This window comes from Spermophilus citellus (genome assembly GCF_964194105.1).
Source record: "Spermophilus citellus genome assembly, chromosome: 8".
In the NCBI taxonomy this organism is placed as follows: domain Eukaryota; kingdom Metazoa; phylum Chordata; class Mammalia; order Rodentia; family Sciuridae; genus Spermophilus; species Spermophilus citellus.
In genome coordinates this window covers 2,180,278-2,200,448 of record NC_138189.1, presented here as the reverse complement: position 1 = coordinate 2,200,448, position 20,171 = coordinate 2,180,278, and the positions used below count along the sequence as shown (strand labels likewise).

Below are 20,171 nucleotides of genomic sequence, written 5' to 3'. Positions count from 1 at the left end.
CTCTGCACAGCACAGCAGGCCCAACTGCTGCTGGGGCCGCTCCTAGGCAGGACCACCCCAGGTGCAGGGTGCACATGGGGGACGGCGACAGAGTTCTCTGAGGCCACCCCTTCACGGCACTCTTCCCAAATGCGTTCAACTTCTCAAATCCTCAGGAATGTGTGCTGGATGATGTGTAGGCCTCAACAAGGCCACAGTCTGCGCTTCATGCACAGGACTCTCCTTGCTGGGAAGCCTCAGGCTGCTGCTTCCCACTCACCTTCAGAGCCCTTCTGCTTCCGCTCCACCTCCCTGCGGTACTCCTCCAGCTCGCGGTCTGTGAGTGTGTTGAAGGGGTTGGGGCCCGTGGTGCTCACGATGACGTGGGGCTGGTACTCCTTCTCAATGATGGCCTTGGAGGCCGTCACCAGCTCCCCCTGTGGACAGAAGGGGCATGGTCTGCAAGAGCCTGGCCAAGGGGCACACCCTCCTCCCAGGCAGGCTGCAGGCGGGGCAGGGAGGCTTTCCAGGAGCAGACAGACAGCCCAAAACTGCACGGCCAGGGGCCCAGGGCCTAGACTGAGTGTAGCCATCAGGGGCCGAAGATGTGGAAACACGGTTCAACACTGCTGAACAAACCCCAGAAGAGACCCAACCACGGTCCTTCAGGTTCAAAAGTAAAGGCACCCAGTACGGACCCAAGAGCACGGACCACCCGGAGGGTTCCACCTGCCTACTGACCACTGGAATAGAAAAGGGCCTCTCTGTGCTGATCACAGTGGGAGTTCCCTTCTCTCATGGCAAGGCCCAAGCATAGGTAAGTCTTGCCCACAGTTTACAACCAGTTCCCAAACACATCCCAAAACAAAATGCCCTTCAACACGAGAGTGTGCCTGAAGGTTTTGGAAAACTGAGCATCTGTGTAAACAAAGCAAAAGCAAAGCACTAATGCAGCTCCTAGGCCAGTCCCAAGAGGCGGCGGCACAGCCCAAGGGAGGGAGCCATCAGGAGTCCCAGGGAGCTGCTCTGTCTGGGGCTGGCTCTCCAACGCTCTGGGGCCCATTCTGAAAACACTGACAAGAGCTCACACACAGGCGCCTCACTCATCGCCAGCTTCCAAAAACCAGTGAACACAGGAGGAGCCTGAATCACACACTGCCAGGCCTGGAGCCTCTGTGCCCGCAGCACTCATCTCCGTAAGGGGCACCACCGGAGGCAGAGTGTCCTGGTGGCAGGGCCGGGAGCCCAGTGGGTCTGGGCTGAGTGGCACTGCCAGGCACTCTGAAGCACTCCAAGGCTAACCATAACAGAACCCCGGGGAGAAGGGCCTGCTGGAGCAGGGGCTCTACTGCACAGCCTGGAGGCCCGTCACAGCAGGGAGCCCTCCTGCTGCCTAGGCCTGACCTTCATTTAGAAGCAACCCTGCCACGGCAAGACAGCAAATTAAATCCTTGTCCACCACTCATTAGCTTTGGCTGAGACAGGCCCCTTCCTGTCCAGCAGCCTCAGTTTCACTACTGGCTGGAGGGGTCTGCTGGGCTGCCAAACACGGTGACCACTTCAAGTGGTGATGCTCCTCAGGCAGTGACCCTCTGGCTCTGAGGGAAAGCAAGGCCGAGCCTGAGGTGCAGGACAAGTGGGCTGAACAGTTACGGCGCGGCAGAGCCGCTCCTTCCAGCAGGCTGCCTGGAGCCTCCTCCCTCTCCAACTGCAAGTGACCTACTAAGGACTCCAGCAACAACACAGAGGCTCAGTAACTGTGTACTTGACTGAGACATCTGGGCAAGACAAAGGCTCCAGCCCTAAAGCTCTGCATGCCTGGGCTTGAGGCCTAAGCTCTTTGAGCTTTAGCTTTTCATCTGCAAGGAAGACCAGGGCAGAGCCAAAGGGATGCTCCTAGGTGGGCCATGCGCATGCTGGGAGCTCAGCACAGGGTCAGTGAGTCCAAGAGGTGGGCTCACTGCCCTGTGCACTCCTACGCTACAGCATGAGGGGAGGGTGCACACACAGACCACGCAGTCCCTTTCCTAGCTGGACACCTTGCAACACAGACCTTCACGCCTCTGTTCCAGCTACTCGATCCACTAGCAATAAAATTCAGAAGGTGGCAACATCATTGCAGGTCCGCACTGAGATGCCCAAAGGCTCAAGCTGAAGGCGCCTCCAACTGGGTACAGGGTTCCTTTCTGAAATGATAACTACTACCTCGTGGGAAGGTGGCCTTCACAGTGTGAATGGCTGTCACCAGTGAGGGAGGAATTAAAGGCAAAAGAAAGTTCTTCAGAAAGCCCCAGCTTCCCAAGTCCTAAGGGCTGTTCCTCAGACAGGAAGCAGAGTCTATATGTTGGGGGGTAGTTTCCGGGACACCGTCCTCGCTGAAGCAGCTCCCTGCACCAAAGGAGCAGTACTGTCTGCGTTTTGAGGTTGACATAAAAAGTAGTAGAATAAAATAATAGCTCCAGTAGAGGACATCCATGGAGTCAAAGCACATTTTTGCCATAAAAATGAAATATATCTCATCAGGATGGGGGTGAGGATCAAAACACAAATGTGAACTTCAGAAATGGGGAGGTAAGAAGCACAAACCTCGAGGAAGAGTCCACGTAAGCTGGGAGTGTGGGCAGCGCAGTGGTGTGGCAGTAGCCGAGCAGGCACGAGGCCCTGGGTTCCATCCCCACCACTGGGGCAATAAAGGACGGGAGTCCACATCTATTCAACTGGGGCCAGCCAGCGAGGCGGCTCTGTTGAGACTGGGGACCCTCCATCTATCTGTGAAGCACCCAGGTGACTATGACGTGCAATGTTTGAGGACCACTGGGGCAGAGCATAGCTGTAACTAGACAACACACCAGGCAGAAGCACGTCCTGGGACACGTGCCAGCCTGCCTTTTAGGGAGCTGAACACAACACAGATGAAATCCTTTAAAGGCACCACAGTGCCAAGAGGACAGTACCTCAGTGACTGGCTGTGGCCTGCTTTACGTGCAGGGCACACTCCACCCAGGCGCCTGGCACATCCACAACGTGCTGCTAACCCACAAAAACACCACGGCTCGTGGCCCAATGTGTTGGCTCGAAACACAAGCTGCCAGGGAACCCATCCTTCTCCCCCCTCAGAACCCCTGCAAGAACGGTAGCTGGAGTAACTTCTAAGAACCCACTGCATTAGTACATGAAGCCACACGTCATGACCAGGGGTTCCAGGAGGAAGATGGCACCTTGGCACAAAGCTGCTTCTAGCTGAACTGGAATGCGAGTAAGTGAGACTTGCATCACACTGAAAATGTTACAGCGGAAGACAGAGCCCAAGCTACGTCCTCCGAATGAAGGCAAAACACTGAAGACTCTAGACACGGTGGGCAGCCACCTTCCATCATGGGCACCAAGTTCTTCAGGACCCTTACTACCTAGGATTGTCTACCTCCAGGACAGGCTAGATAGATACCCACGCACACAGAGATCAAAATGTGGGGCTTCAGATTTTCATGACTTTCTCCCCTGCAACAGTAACAAGTTTTACTTTTTTTTATTTTTAATATTTTTTGGTTGCCAATGAATTTTTTTACTTTATTTGCTCCTTCATATGTGGTGCTGAGGATCGAACCCAGGGCCTCACACATGCTAGGCAAGCACTCCACCACTGAGCCACAACCCCAGGTACTCAAGTTTTTTTTAAAGGTAAAAATAAATGCATTTTTATCAATGAAGGTTGACAATGACTGTCTTGCTTTTATTTCCCACTTCTTTGGGGCAGTGATATAATTCAACAGCCTTGGGTTCTATTCTCAAAAAAAAAAAAAAAAAAAAAAAATCCATTCCTCTGCAATGACCCCTGATGGCTATGGTCAAAGATGAACAAGCAAGGGGAGGGGCTGTGGGGGAGCTGTGGCTGCCAGCAGAGCCCTGACGAGACCATCTGCAATGGGCATCTTGTGAAAGGTAAACTCTGGAGCCTAAAGGCATGCACTGACGAGTCATGTGCAGAACTTGAGGAATGCAGCCACTGTCTCCTTCAGACTGGCCACTTCCCAGCAACATCTCAATACTGTACAATGCTTCACACCCCTGTTTTAATTAAGGAACAGAGTAGGCAAAACAGAGTCTGCTGAAATCTCATACATGATTTAGAGGTCTCTTTCAAGCTACATCAGAAACAAAGACAAGGGGCTGGGGATGTGGCTCAAGCGGTAGTGCGCTCGCCTGGCATGCGTGCGGCCCGGGTTCGATTCTCAGCACCACATACAAACAAAGGTGTTGTGTCCATCAATAACTAAAAAATAAATATTAAAATTCTCTCTCTCTCTTTCTCTCTCTCCCTCTCTCACTCTCTCTTTAAAAAAAAAAAAGAAACAAAGACAAGGTCTCAAGCGGGAGGTGGTGGGGGCAGGAAAAGGAGAAGAGCACCGCGGACTGCCAGGGCATTGAGTACCTTTCTAAAATAGAGAGATTTAGCGGGACTAAAGGTCTGCTCTGTAAGCTCGAGCCCTTCGATAGTCTCCGTACAGTCAGAGAGGGGTGCGTCCTGCAACAGTAAACTGAGTCATCAGAGCACACCAGGCCTAGCTTACAACCACCCGGGCAGGGGAAAGCCAGCTAAGAGCATGCAGCAGGGACAGCGGTCAACAGTGAACGCAGCAGTGGTGACAGTGGTACGTGCAGACACCAAACATGAAACGAGGACCACAGCTGGCCAGATTCAGAAAATGCAACAGTCACCATCTACCCCTGAAGAGTCAGGTTTGAAAGCATCAGGTGGCATCTTCATATTCTAAGATAACTACTTACACAATTATCTTCAATGTGCCACTAAGTACAGTTATTTTACAGAAATGCATGTAAATGTGGACCACATTTACCAGGCCCTCCCTCCGCAGCCCAAGCAGTGCTATGTTGCAGATGTGACTTGTTCCAGAACAAAGGCCCATCAAACCCTCCTTTTTCTAGCACTTACACAGCACCCTGCTAACCCCAGAGCTGGCCATACGCGCCCTCACACAGGCATGCACTACAAGGAAGGGTCTATAGGGATGGGCACAGCCCTCTGCATGCTGATGCTAGGTCTAGAACTCAAGGGAAGTGGCTGGTCTACTTCTTATCAAGAGGATTCATAGCAGAGATAACTGGTTGCCTAGGATACTCACCTCATAAAGTCATTCTCTCCCAAGTTAATAACAACTCTGGAGCAGACAGAGTCACCACCCACTAATACGAGAGACATTCTGAGCTCTCACCTGGACGAGGCTTCTGTCCATCACCACACCACACAAAACCTGGGACTGAGGGCCAGCAGTTTTAATGTCCTGCAAGTTCTGCTCTCGGATCTAAGGAAGGGAAGGAAAAGAAAAGCACATAAGCAGCACAAAGAGGTCATGCTGTGGCTGCCAGTCATGTTGCTTGTGCACCTGGACCACTACCCCCAAGGTGATCTTGTGCTCCACCCAGCCCAGATGGCAGGACGCCCCAGGAATATCTGCCTAATGGCACTGGCCCACCCTGCTTAGCAGGGTGTAGGTCAGCAGAAATGGAGGGACTAGTCCTAATTCCCACACATTCCAGAAGGCTCCAGCAGGGCCCCAGCCCTTCACTGTACCCAGTGACCTAGGGGAATACGTGGGGGTTGTGAACACTGACAATCTGACAACCCACATTCTGACCAGTGCAGTTTATGAGCCTCTGAATGAGTCTGAAAGGCAGAACAGCCACCCACTCTTGCTGGATCAGGCTCTGGGGCTTCTACTCCAGACCCACTACTGAGCAAGCATCACCCCGACACTCCTCAGGCCCCAGATGTCTGCTGCCCCTGCTCCACACTGATGGCGGAACGCAGCCTCAGCATGAGGAGGTGACTTCACTTCCCCAGTGGGAGCGCAGACTGCCCTGCTGGAGGCAAGCACCCCTCTGCTCCACAGCAGCCAGTATCCCTTCCAACTCTACACCCAGCTCCCTCCAAGTGCCCAGGGCAGCACATACCTTGTTCCTCATCTCCTGGACCTCTTTTGGGTTAGTGTTCAATGGGACAAACAGGTTAGGGACAGCAGAGGTGGAAGTTCTAGGTCCATCCTCTTTAGTCCACTGCAATATCAAGAACAGTCGAGAAGTCAGGGTCATGACAGTAGTCACAACGCCACAGCATCCGTCTGTCCAACTGACCTCACATCTGCTCATGCATTGAACCTCACAGACGGCTGAACCAATGGCCACGTTCCCTGGGCCACTCTAGAGAGCTGACATGGGGGTGAGACGTGGCCACGCAGAAACCACTGAATGGTGGAGTTAGAGGCGTGGCCAGTGGGAAAGCCCACGAGAGCTGGGGCAATCAGGCTAATGACCAGCTGGGTCAGGCCCTTCAGAGGCCATTGGTCCACCGCCCTGAGAGTCCCCCAACACCAAAGCCAACTGGAAGCGTGAGATGACAGGATCATGAGAAGCAATGTGACGCAGCCACCCAGGAAGGGCGAGAGTCCGCACTGCAGGCAGAGGGGCACCACCAGAGTTGTGTGTGGAAGTGAGTGGCAGCACCAGACACACAGCGGCACTGTCCACCAGGGGACGCTGCAGCAGCTCCCAAGCACGAGGTGGGGGGGTGACATCATGTTTTACAAAAGAAACCTCTGAGTGTTGCAAAACCATTCCAACAAAATAAAGCACCTGGTGAGCCCTCAAAGGCTGCTTAGCCTCAGTGCCCCCTGCTCATCGCTGCTCAGGCCTCCAATCAAGATAGGCTTTGGGTCAGATTCTGACTCTGAGGCATGAGTAGGCACTGAACACTAACACAAGCCATCTTTGAATGCAAATGCTGTGCCTTTCGGAATATTTTTGAGAGGCAATAAGATAGCCATAAACCATATGACCTTAAGGAAGCAACCAAACTGTCAAAGGCTTAGCCACTGCGAAGGAGTGTGGAATGGGCATGGAGCTGCGGGCACTCGCTGACGGTTACCTTCTCAGAGAAAAGACAACTCAGCGTCTTATTATAAATAATTCTAGTCAAGATGTTAAAACAGCCACCTCAGAAGCTTGAACCCATTTAAAAAATTAATATGAATTATTATAAATTAAAATATACCAACCTGGGAACATTGCGTGGAATTTGTATTAATCCAGGAAATAGGAAACACATATAAATACAGCTGAGCAAGATCCCCTTCGATGCGCTCATTGACTAAAAGGCCTCAAGTGACTTTTTTCCATTTTTTTTTTTTTTAATACGGGAGATTGACCCAGGGCCTGCACTTGCCAGGCAGGTGCTCCGCTGCGAGCTACACCAGCCTGACTGGACTGCCTCCAGGAGACCATCACAGAGCTCACAGCCATGCGGCCTGCTGTGGGTGCGCTCTGGAGAGACCTGGCAGGCAGCCGGCAGAGCACCCCAGTGGCAGCAGAGAGGGGTTCTGTTTTTAAGCTTAACCATTCTAACCAGTGAACCAAAGAAAGAAAAGAAGGGAGGGAGGGCAGGAGAGGAAGAGACGTGCTCCCACACTCTGAGCCTGCCACCACGCAGGGTCTTCGCCCACGTGACACAGCTGCTCAGGACCACAGTGGCTCCGCGCCAACTGCATAGCAGGAAAACACCAGAAACACCTGGGGAAGACAAAACTTTTTTTTTTTTTTTAAATAAACTTATCAAGTAAAAGCACTGTTGAAAGGGGAAATGTGGCTGTCGGCTTCCTGCTTCTTGGGACACCTGGGCTGCCGACTCTACTGAGCTCGGCATGCAGTCAGGTCTGGCCCCACTGTGCTGCCCCACGGGGGACTCCATCCAGGGCTCTGGAAAGGGCCTCTGCTGCACTGAAGTGTGAGCTGGACAGACTCAAGGGCTGGCCTACGGGAGGGGAAAGCACCCTTGGCAGCAGGACACCAGGGACTCCTCTGAGGGGACAGCAGCCCTGCACAGTGCTAACACTGAAATGAGCCCCTGGCAGCATCTGTCGCTGGTGCCTGCAGGTGGCCTGCGCTGCACTTGGTCATGCCGCACCCCACAGGAGTCCAAGACTCACCACCATGGCCGCCTACTCACATGCAACAGTCCATGCAGAGGGCAGCTGGCGTGAGCCTTCCGAGGCTTTGGGACAGAGGGCAGGGAACAGTGCTGAGAGAGGACAAGAGTCAGCAGAGAACGGGCCAGCGGGCCTCGGGGAAAACTGCTTAAGAAAACACTGTGACAAAGAGGGAAGCAAGGGGTGGGCAGCACTGGCGGGCGGGTCAGGCCTCTCAGAGCTGCGTGAGGAGTTAAGAGCCGACACAGCTGGAGTTCAAGAGAGCTCCTGCTTTCACGTTAGCACAGGTGAGTCCTTCAGTGCTCCACTGTGAGTGGAGTCAGCCTCAGGGGCAATGACTGAAGAGGTGCGTTGTATCTTAAGCAGTTTCAAGCAGAGTATTACTCGAGTTTGAGCTGAGGCATAAAGTGGGCTTTGGCTCAAAAGAAAGGCAAGTTAACAAGGAAGGGTCATGAGTCAATGTGGGTCAGAGGGCAGGGTCCCAAAGCCTCCGAAGCCCCAGCTGCCCAACTTGCTCTACATCATCTAACTATGAACAGTAAGGTAGGCACAGACCAAGCAGTTGGTAATACAGCTTGGCACGCAGACACCGGACGAGAGAGACTGCAGCAAGGGTTTCACGTGATCGTGTGTAATGTTCGTCCACACCTTAGTCTTCGACTTGGGACTGCTTCCATTCTGCCCTTCCTCAGAAGCTTCGTCACCCCGGCCAGAGTTCAGCCATCTTGTCTTCTCTCGCTGCTGCTTCTGAAAACTGTGTCTGAGAGGGGAGCAAGTGCCCGAATCACCGTCACTAGCAAAGGAGTGACCAGTGACACTAGCAGGAACCTCCACATCGCTGTGCTTTTTAGACCTCTCTCTGAGAGCAGGGTATCGATAGGGATAGCCAGTCCTGTAGCCCTAGGTCCAAAGAGAAGAAAAGATAGTCAGTGCTCCAGGTCTCAGAGCAGGGTTCACTGTGGAGATGTCCACAGGCAGAACACACAGCTCTGCAACGCGAATCCTAAGCACGTGGCCGAGAAGGCACAGGCTCGCCAAAGACAGGCCGCGACGCTGACAGCAGGACCACCCAGAAAACCACACAGAGTAGAACAAGAAACTGTCATGCTCACACGGTGGACCGTGGTGAGGAAAGAGAAGGCTCTACTAGCAATGGCACCCACGTGGACCATGCTCACAAACCGACTGCCCAGGGAAACACAGTGGAAAAGGACACACGCTGTCTGGGTCCACTTGTAAAAAGCACAAAACAGGCAAAAGCAATCTCTGTTGTAGAGACAAAACAGCAGCCACCTGAGATGGCAAGTGACTGAAAAGGGACCCGAGGGCTTGTGCAGTACCAGCATTGCTTTTGATCTGGCTATTGCTTACGTGGCGACTTCAGTTTTCAAGTTGACAGGACTCACCTGCTGCTGACAACTGCACAGAGCAGACTCATCCACACAGTCTCAACACTGTGGTAACCATCAGGTAAGACCACACACCACTCATGGCAACTGGTTCTCAGAAAAATTTGCATATGGCACTTAGACTCCTCCTTCCACGCTGCCTCGCGACCCCCAGCTGTGCCTGCACAGGTGCGTGCCACCTCGTGCCCCTCTGCTGGAGCACCTGCCAGCTGTCCCCCCAGGCAGCAGCTGCAGACAAGGAGGGTCTTCCTCATCTCTCCTCACCAGGGCTTAGCACTTAGTAGATGTGACAGACTTTTTGATGGCCCTCAGCTCCACCTGTGACTGCCCCTGCCCTTCAAGCCCAGGCGCAACAACTGCCATGCTTCTAGCCTCTGGCATTTGCAACAGGCAACAAAGAACGTACAGTCCCACCCTGCTAGCTCTGGAGATGCAAGCCATCATGAATACCGCAGCTGTAGGAAAACAGAGTCTCAGAAGGGGGGTACCCCTCCCCGAACCCATGGAGCCTTATGATGAGAAGCCCGCCCTGGTCAACAGCAGGCTTGTGAGGCAGAGACCGAGCTGAGTTGCACCTGGAGCCCCACACCGCCCCCCAGGAGGCTATGAAACACCAGAGCTATGCCGTCACACAGCACAGGGCTGGTGGTGCCCGGAGAGGTGTGCACTCACTGCACGTCACAATGCTCGCCAAAGGACACAGGGTGACTGAAGACACACAGGAGCCCTCAGGGGCGGACCCTCTAGCCAGGTGTGGTGGTGCATGACTATGGTCACAGCTACTCAGGAGGCTGAGGCAGGAGGGTGGCTTAAGCCCAGGAGCTCAGGGCCAGCCAGGGCCACACAGTGAGTCCCCGTCTCAGATAACAAAGAACAATACGAAGTAGGGATGATACCTCCCACATCAGAAACCGTCTCTCTCTCTGGCTCTGCTCCTCCTTGGGTATCTTTATTACCCATCACTGCTTTGATACACTTTTAAAATCAGCCATCTTCAGGCTGGGGCTGGGATGGGGCTCAGTGGTGGAGCGCTTGCCTCACACAGGTTGTCACTGGGTTTCATCCTCAGCACCACATAAAGATAAATACATAAAAAGATACTGTATCCATTTACAACTAAAAAAAATTTTTTTAAATGGCCACCTTCATTAAGGGAGTCATCTTCATTGTGTTCCTCAGACAGGCGAGATCTACCTGCACAGGCACTTTGCCTCCATGAGCAAGCTCTGCTGAGGGGTACTGAGGGATGACTCGGCCACAGAGCACTGCCTGGACACACAGCTCTGTCGACGCCGCCTCTGCCTGCACGTGGGGCACTCCCTGGCTTTAGGGTACAGACTCAGGACCCAAAAACACCATTTTATTCTGACAGGGCACTGGTTTTTCTTCATTCTTCCCTTCTAATGCTGTCAAACCAGAATTCTCTAATACTTGATCCTGTGAACAATTATTTGGCTCATGATTAAAAACATGGGGGTGCTGGGGATATAGCTCAACAGTAGAGCTTGTGCTTCGTGCCCAGGTCCTGTGGGTTCAACCCCCAGAGCATGCACGCGCACACACGTGCGCATACACACACACACACACAGGTAAGCAGATAGACACAAGATATATAGATTTGTTCCTTTTTGGAGGAGCTGAAGTTCTATTTTGCTGTGGAAACAAGTGCGCATTTCTCCTAAGTGTAGACGTTTGAGATGAGACATTTACTACGACGTGGGACTCTCACCTGCTCTCTACCTGCTCCATCATTAACAGACAGCACAGCAGCAAATCAGATGCTGTAAACACAGACCACAGTTGGCAACTCTCATTCAATTCATTTCTTTCTTTCTTTTTCAAAATACCTTCATTTTATGTATTTACCTTTAGGTGGTGCTGAGGATGGAACCCAGTGCCTCACACGTGCTAGGCAAGTGCTCTACCACTGAGCCACAACCCCAGCCCCAGCCTGATGTTCGTTTGTTCTCTTTCTTCCTTCCTTTGGTACTGAGAGTGAGCCAGGTGCACTGAATTCCCATCCCTTTTTATTTATTTATTTACGTTCTTGGTCCTGAGGATTGAACTCAGGGGCACATGACTACTTAGCCATATCCCAACCCCTATTTTGTATTTTATTTAGAGACAGGGTCTCACTGAGTTGCTTAGTGCCTCAGTAAGTTGCTGAGGCTGGCTTTGAACTAACGATTCTCATATCTCAGCCTCCCAAATTGCTGGGATTATAGGCATGCATCATCATTCGTGGCTTCCAGTTTATTTCTTATAAGCTACACAGAACTTTAATATTAAAACTGCTAATAACGTGGACTTATTGAAGAAACCAAATAAAATACACTTTCTGTAAGACACACTTCACTATTAGCCTTCCTCTTCTATTAAATCAGAGTTAGTGCCTAATTTAGATTTCACTCTCCACCTTCCAAAATGTCCTGAAAACACGAGATGAGTAGGTATGCAGAGCCTTATCTCCTCCCCCTCTTCCTCATAGGACTCTTGGCTAGAAGCGGGGTGGGATGGTGGACCAGGAGGAAGGAACCCTATGCCTGGGCCAGCTCCGCACTCCTCACCTCAGGACACTCAGGCCACTTCTTCTCTAGCTGCAACTTTCCTGAAGGGATACCAACTCTTGGCTGCCCCCTCATTCCAACAGCTTCTTGTACCTGATTTGTTAGCTTTTGCTCCTTTTCCTGCGTTCCTTAACCAATTTGGGCCTGAGGCTCCTGCCCTGCCACTGTCTCTGTCCCTCCCACTGTGCCTGTCACCACTAGATCACACAGTGACCTGAAATCTGTTTGCCACTTCTATCACAGGGCCATGAACTCCTGAGCCAAGCACTGCAATCTTCTCAAGATTCCATGCGAAGGGGGGTCAGTGAATGTAGGATGCAGAGGTCACAGAAGACTGTTCTGTCATCCCCTCCTCCCTGATGGAATGCAGCTGATGGCGAGGAGTCCCCACGGAGGGAACGACGCCTGACATGCAGCACACTGGCCATCATGGGGCACTAGGATGGGCCTTCCCAAAGCCCACCTGAGAGGTACAATGTGGCATGAGAGGGGCCCTGTGGCAGCACTAAAGCCCCATGATGTGTTTGGAGGGCTGGAAACTCAAGGACAATGCTGGGATGTGGCTCAGGGGTACAGCACTTGCCTGGCCTGCGTAAGGTCCTGGGTTAACTACTTAGATCTCAGAGAAAAACCCCAAAAACAACAATAAAAATTATCTCTAGCCATTAAGTCACCAAAAAAAACCCTAGGACAGTGTTTTTTTTTTTATTTTTTAGTTGCAGATAGACACGTTTATTTATTTTTATGTGGTACTGAGGATGGAACCCAGTGTCTCACACAGGCTAGGCAAGTGCTGCTACTGAGCCATGACCCTGCCCCGCAGGACAGAATTCTAATCTGGATCCAGCAATGACTATTCAGGTCCCTGCCTCCCATGGCTGTCCCCAGCTGCACTCTGGCTGTCTGTGGGTGCTTCTTCTTTTGACCTGGCCAGTCATGTTCCAGCCTATTCTTTGAGGCCATTTCCAAGAGCCACCTTCTACGTACAGTTTCTTCCTTGATCCTTGCAGAAGGACAAGATCCATCCTCAGCCACCCCAGCATAGACCTGGCCTGCGTGAAGCCAGTGTGGTTTGTGGTCTTGCCCTCGCCATCAATGCTGCAAGCCATCCTGCTTCTGTGCCCTGCTGGTACCATTCTGTGTCCCTGACATAAGTAGCATAGGGTCTCCCACCTATACGACAGGTAGAGAGCTGTGGAACCCAGCAACCAGGCCCCAAGCAGCTACAACTACACAGACACCAGGCTGACAATGTGGCAAGGCCCTCCAGCCTGCCTGTGGACGCTGGCCAGCAGGAGCCTGCGCTCCTGCCCCACCTGCCCCAACACAACATTAGCTGGGAAAACAAAACACCACTGTGGCTAACTGTGATTCAGCCTACACATTAAAAAGCCTGGTGGCTTCATGATTTTTTTTTTTTTTAATTCTCAAGTTCTAGGTGGACACAATATCTTTATTTTACATTTATGTGGTGCTGAGGATTGAACCCAGGGCCTCGAGCACGCTAGGCAAGCACTCTACCACTGAGCCACAACCCCAGCCCCAGCTTCATGATTTTTGAGGGTGACATTCAGATACATGTAAAAGTAGCCATCTTGCTTGCCATTAAAAATAAATAAATAAATAAATGCGCTTTCGGGAAAGAAATTTTCTAATCGAGTGGCGGCACCATTCTTACCAGATTATCAAGCATCCGCATGAGGGCTTCAAATTCCTGCTCCCCAATCTGCCACTTGGGAGGTGATGTAGTGCCTTCCCCGGCCGGAGACCCTGGAGCACGGGATTTGGCCTTGTACTTCCCGGGATCCAGCAGTACTAAGTTGTCTGGCCCTCCTGCACTGGCCAGCGTCCGAACCTTTTCCAAAACAAGCAAACACTATGGCTTGCGTACCATAGAGAGACTCAGAAAAGCAGACGACTATGACACGTACTTGTACAGCTATGCAGGTTTCAACAAAGTGAGCCATCAGTGGTAAGAATTAAAAAAAAAAAAAAAAAAAAAAAAAAAGCACTGTGGGCACTGATCCACTGACCCTAACACGACTTTCAGAGTTCTTCTCCAGCATGACAAAGACATTGGGCATTTACACTTGGCAGATAAATAGGAAAACAAAGCACCATTCAGGACCCTCAAGACTTGGAGCCTCACTGGCCCCAAACCTAAGTCAGGGAGAGTGAGAGCCTGGCCTGGAGCAGAGCTCGGGCAGTGTCCCGGCCACGAGTCTAGATGAACCCACCTCTCAGCTCCAGCATTTTCAAAAGGGGCGTGTAAAGGCAGAGGGAAATAACACACACACAACCTGCACAAAGTGCCCAACATGGGGCTGAGGCTGGGGCTCAGTGGTAAAGTACTTGCCTCGCATGTATGAGGCACTGGGTTCAAACCTCAGCACCACATCAAAATAAATAAAGATACTGTATGTTCATCTACAACTAAGTAAATATTAAAAAAAAAAAAGTGCCTAACATGAGGCCTGGCATATACCAGTGCTCCATAAATGCTGACAACTTATGTATTTGAAAAATAAAAAATCAGGAACGAAAAGTCCAGTAATCTTTTGCTAACTTAAATCAGTAAAATGCATTTGTACTGGCCAAGTTCCAAATTCATGAGCTCATCTTTGGCAAAGATTGCTCAAAGGCTCAGGACCCCTGAAAACACCAAGTGAACTTCACACCCCGCGGGACGACCACCCTCACCTGGATTTCACAGGCGACCACGAGGTTATGGATGTAATAGAAAGCCTCCTCCACGCTCTCTCCCACCGACACGAGCCCGTGATTCCGGAGAATGAGAACCTGAGGGGAAGCATGGAGTGGGATGGAGCCAGGCAACGAGACGGACATGCCTCGGAGCACTTCTTCTTCCCTCCAGGAAAGACCAGGCGCCAGGCCCACTGACCTTACTTCTGGGCCCCAGATTTTTCTGAATCAAAACCTTTTCCTCTTCATCAACCAGAATGCCATGATAGTCATGATAAGCCACTTCTCCAAGGGAAAGTGCTTCTGGGGAGATGGGCAAGAGGCCGCACTTCATGGCAGAGACCTGGAGAACAAGCAGTCAGTCGTCACCAGGGAAGGAAAAGTCAGCATCAGTCTGCAACTGGCTTGCAAGCACTCGCCTCACAGATATAGAAAGCACACGTTTCCTTGGGGTGAATGAACACAGGAACATATGCATAAACAGCACTTCTGGGCTCACTCGGGACAAGACCTACATCTCTGGAGTTTCCACTGGTTATAGTGCTATATAAGCTGAGACGTATGGACTCAGTGAGCCATGGTCCAGCACAAAGAAAGCCTCATGGGTTCCTCAAAAATAGATGTTCCAAGGGGCACTTAGCCACTGAGCCATATCCCCAGCCTTTTTATATTTTATTCAGAGATAGAGTCTCGCTGAGTTACTTAGGGCCTTGCTGAGTTGCTGAGGCTGGCTTTGAACCTGCGATCTTCCTGCCTCAGCCTCCTTAGCCACTGCATATGGCATAGTTTTATGTCAAGTTGCAAGTAGAAACAAAACACCTGAAATTTAGGTAAAACCAAATATACCAAGAGTTTAGGACGATGAGACTGTACAATTTCTCTACATTTATGTAAAATTAAGACTGAAAGAAAAAAAAAAATTTGAGTGTTCACATAGCCCTTACACTTCCTCAAATTCCCCAAAATTGGCCTTAAAATGTCTAATTCTGAAGGTCTTCTACAGACAGCAGCTCCGACTAGACTGACAAGGTCCAAAGATTCGGACACGTACAGCACAGCGGCACAGAGGAAAAGCTCATCTAAAAGACAAAACCACACAGAGTTCCTTTCAGTGGATCCACCTTCATAGGAACTGCCTTACCAAGGAAGTTATTCCAAAACCTTCTCTTTTTTCCTTTTTTGAGGCCCCAGGAAGGTCCCAGGAAGCTCTAGGCTTGGAGGCCAGATCTCCTGGCAGCTGCACTACCTATGCCTCTGCCCCAGGCTGGGTCCTCTGGCTCTGGACAGAAGGTCTGTGGGACAGCTTGGCAGGCTGGTTCCGAGCTTCCCCCCTCCCGTCTGCAGGCTCAGTCCCAGTGTCCACAGTCTCTCCTTGAGCCCACACCAGCCTCTACCCCACAGATCTCAACACACTGAAATCTGACCCTAGCATCTCAACCCTCTGTGATTCTCTAATCATACAGTCAAAAGAACATTTTCAGATTTATTAGAGGTTCTTCAAAATTAGATTGTACATACATCCCCAAAGAGGTAAAGTGCTCTGCCACTGAGCCACAACCGCAGCACCCCTAGGACAGTATTCTAATCTGGATCCAGCAAGTGACTATTTAGGTCCCTGCCTCCCATGGCTGTCCACAGCTGCACTGTGGCTGTCTGTAGGTGCTTCTTCTTTAGACCTGGCCAGTCATATCTGGCCTATTCTTTGAGGCCATTTCCAAGAGCCACTTTCTACGTAGTTTTCTCCTTAATCCTTGCAGAAGGACGAAATCTTTTCTTTTGCTCTTAAGAAAGTCAAACTAGTGGCTTAGAGTATAGCTCAGTGGTAGAGTGCTTGCCTAGAAAGTGCAAGGCCCTGGACTCAATCCCTATTATGAAACAAGCAAGTGCAACTCAGGTATGTGCAGCACCTCCAGCGAGGACCTCGATGCCCCGGACAGCACTCACCGCAGCTCCTGCTGGGGTGTGAATGTGCACAACACACTTAACATCTGGCCGTGCAGCATAGATTGCAGAATGCAATGTGAAGCCAGCTTGGTTCACTCCTAGGTTAGTACTTCCACGATCCACAATATCTCCTTGTAGATTTATCTTAACCTGAAATAAAAGAAACAAAAATTTTAAATGTCAAGAGAACTTGAAATTTTTTTTTTTTTTTTGGTATCATGGATTGAATCCAGGGACATGTGAGCACTAAGCCACATCCCCAGCCCTTTTTTTCTTTTTTTAAACTTAGCGTTATTCTTTTTTTTTTTTTTTTAAAGAGAGAGTGATAGAGGGAGAGAGAGAATTTTTTTTAATATTTATTTTTTTTTAGTTATTGGTGGACACAACATCGTTGTTTGTATGTGGTGCTGAGGATCGAACCCGGGCCGCACGCACGCCAGACGAGTGCGCTACCGCTTGAGCCACATCCCCAGCCCCCCTTTTTTTCTTATTTAAGACAAGGTCCTGCTAAGTTGGTTAGGGCCTCACTGCGCTACTGAGGCTAGCTTTGAACTCATGATCCCCCTGCCTCAGCCTCCCAAGTTGCCAGGATTACAGGTGTGCACCACCACGCCTGGCAACTGTAAACTGTTTAAAACCCAAGTTCAAAGAGCCTCCAACTTCTCTCAAAGCTTGTTCTCTAACTGAATTAATCAGTTCTATATGTCGACTGGATTCTCCCACTCCTTGAGTACTGTGTATGCCAACGGATTTGAAAGCACTGGAAGATTCAGCGTGATTGTTCAAACTTGGTGCAAAGGAGGACATTCTTACCAGGCTGGATGCAGTCACTTCACTGTAAAGAAGTCCAAAAGGTACAATGAGGAAGTGCTCCTGCTCCGAGTTCACTCTGGTCTGTGGGAAAATGACCGCATTAGTTCCCAAGTCCTGCTGAAAGCACCTGCATCTCTCCCAGGCACAACTCACAGCTGAGTTATGGGAGGCCCCTCGGCAGAGAGCCTACCACAAACCAAGAGGCACTGGAAGCCTTCTGGGTTTATATCACATAGTAATTGAACATAAAGTACATTAAGTGCTTCCTGGTGGCACTCATGAACAATGATTTGTGGAGAATAACCAGTTCCACACTAGCCCTCTGATACCAGGTTATTCTACTGCAAATGGGCAAGAAGGTCACTCTCAGAGGTATAATAAGGAAAACCAAAAACCTATTTTTTAAAAGTCAAAATGGTTTTTTGTTAATACTCAAAACCTGTGGCATGATAGAAAAATGATTAAAAATTATAAATGAAAACAATCTCTCCTTAGGGCTTCATCAGAAAAAACACCACCTCACTATTCTTTGCTCCTTCCAAAGTATGTTTCTCCAAAAAAAATTCATTCACTACAGATGTGGCACTATGCACCAAGCACACACCAGACAAGGAACACAGCAGTAAAACAGAAGCGTCCTGCCCACAAGAAAATCCCATCTAACTGAGGGTAGGCTTGGGCACATCCTAATGGGGCCTGCTCCATTTATCACTCAGCAATTCTTGGCCTATGTTTCAGGCACCGTGATACTGCAATAACCACCAAAACACCTGGACAGACCTACTGATCAGGCAGTCCTGCCACTGAGCAGAATCGCCTTGTCCCATCTCTCATGACAGTTGCTGGTGTGCAACACAGAGCAAGCTCTACCTCTGACAAGTCTCAGGTATCTAAAACTATCCTTGCTTCCCTTAATGTCACCCTCATTCTAAACTCACCTGATTCTCTCAGTAGAACGGGGTTGGTAAGGGTTCCTACTCACAAGAGAGCTCTGGATAAATGGCATTGCCCCACCACTACTGCTCTTGGCAGCAGGAGGAACAGTAGTAAATCACGAACAATTTCTCTACACTCGGACTCAGTAATACCCATCTCCATGCAACTCTGCTGCTCGGGGCCTGGGCTCTCTCTCTTGGGTATTTCCAAAGCGTACGCATGCTTTGTGCTTGCACATTCCCATCAATGGTGATTCAGCTGCATGTTTTATTTCTTGAAGTCAATTCTTTTCTACCTAAAAAAAGTACACTGACCTTTTTGACTATCTAAAGCAAAACAAAGCAACTGCCTTAACTTCCAAGTTGGGTCAAAACAAAATAAAAGAAGGAATTTGTTTAATTAATTGGAATAAAGAAAAAATAAGGATGGAAGAAAGAAAAACTCAATTTAGATTCTGTTGGATTATCTTAAGTTTCTATTTTGAAATCCCACATACAAGGGTATTTAGAAGGTATATGATCTTCAAATTCAAGCTGGGGGTGTCATTCAACGGTAGAGCACTAAACCAGGAGTTAGGGAAAGTATATGATAATTTAAATATAATAACAAATCAAGCAGCCATGAACCCATCAATCAGCTTAAGAAATAGAATAACAACTCAGGAGCTCCATTTCCCCCAAATCTCAAAAATAACTACTATTCTGAATTATATATTAAGAATAGGCTTTCTCTTCCTTACAGTTTTCCTACATACGCATTCATCTCTGCCCAGCATGATATTTAATTTCTGTTTATGAGCCTCATGCAGGTGGAAGCCTGCTCTATGCATTCTTCAGCAGTGTCTTTCCCAATGTGTTTCTCATGTCCTCCAAAACACGGCTGCAGCTTGCTCTCACAGCTGGGCAGCAGCCACTTTGTGAAATGCTACAGCTTATGCATCTATTCTCCCTTCAAGGCATGTGGCTTCAGCTTCTGCTGTATAAACCAGGCTACTATGAAAGCTCCTGCACCTGTATCCTGATGTACATGCTCAAGTTTCTCCAGGGGGTAACGAGGAGGTGACACCAAGTCCCTTTCCAAAGGGCATGACGTAATGCACACTCCTGCCTGAAGCATTCAACAGTTCTGGGCTTCCACAATCATCTTTTTTTTTTTCTTTGAAATTTAAATCAGAAGTCTGCAACATATTTCATTGTGATTTTAACTGACAATTTTCTGGTTACCAATGAGCAACATTCCATTTTTTTTAAAGACATTTCCCTTTTTGTGAAGTTATTGTCTTACATTTTGTGTATTTTATACTGGTTTCTCCTTTTCTTATTGATAGTTCTTTATCCTGGATATTAATTTGTTAGGTATATATGGGGCAAAATCTTCCAGATTGTAAGCTTTTTAAAAATTTTTTAGTTTGCAGTATTAGGCACTCTGCCACTGAGCTACCTCCTAGACATCTTTATTTTGAGACAGGGTCTCACTAAGTTGCCCACGCTGGCTTCAAACTTGTGATCCACTTGCCTCAGTGACTCAAGCAGCTGGGATTATAGGTGTGCACCACTGCACCGACCTAGGCTATAACTTTTTTTTTGTTTTTTGTATCAGGAATTAAACCATGCAAATTTTAGAAACATACTGTCAGGGTTCACTTTTTTAAAAAACATAGTTATTTTAAATCATTTTTTCCTTTGTCTACATGTACACATATTCTCACACTGCTGTAAACAATAGACATATTTTATATTTTCTCATTTCTAATAATGTTTTATTTGTCATGTTTCACGTAAGTTTATTTTTCACAGAATATAATGTTCTTTCAAACTGATGTT

The 20,171-nt window shown here is 49.4% G+C and overlaps 1 protein-coding gene across 11 annotated transcripts in view; it reads right to left on the bottom strand.

Annotated features, from left to right (window-relative positions):
• Positions 1 to 20,171, bottom strand: part of ADD1 (adducin 1) — a gene marked incomplete at its 3' end in the record, with an annotated part of 72,964 nt that overhangs the window by 5,772 nt on the left and 47,021 nt on the right. For 5 of the 11 annotated variants that reach the window (XM_081304076.1, XM_081304072.1, XM_081304070.1 and 2 more), the window contains 10 exons: positions 17,413 to 17,493; positions 16,600 to 16,749; positions 14,855 to 14,998; positions 14,653 to 14,751; positions 13,631 to 13,807; positions 8,532 to 8,876; positions 5,950 to 6,051; positions 5,211 to 5,300; positions 4,409 to 4,501; positions 260 to 416 (listed from right to left, as the gene is read on the bottom strand). In XM_081304076.1, the coding sequence (XP_081160202.1) occupies positions 260 to 416; positions 4,409 to 4,501; positions 5,211 to 5,300; positions 5,950 to 6,051; positions 8,532 to 8,876; positions 13,631 to 13,807; positions 14,653 to 14,751; positions 14,855 to 14,998; positions 16,600 to 16,749; positions 17,413 to 17,493 (1,438 nt within the window). The remainder of the gene's footprint in view (positions 1 to 259; positions 417 to 4,408; positions 4,502 to 5,210; positions 5,301 to 5,949; positions 6,052 to 8,531; positions 8,877 to 13,630; positions 13,808 to 14,652; positions 14,752 to 14,854; positions 14,999 to 16,599; positions 16,750 to 17,412; positions 17,494 to 20,171) is intronic. The other 6 variants (XM_081304068.1, XM_081304074.1, XM_081304073.1 and 3 more) reach the window with 3 other exon arrangements.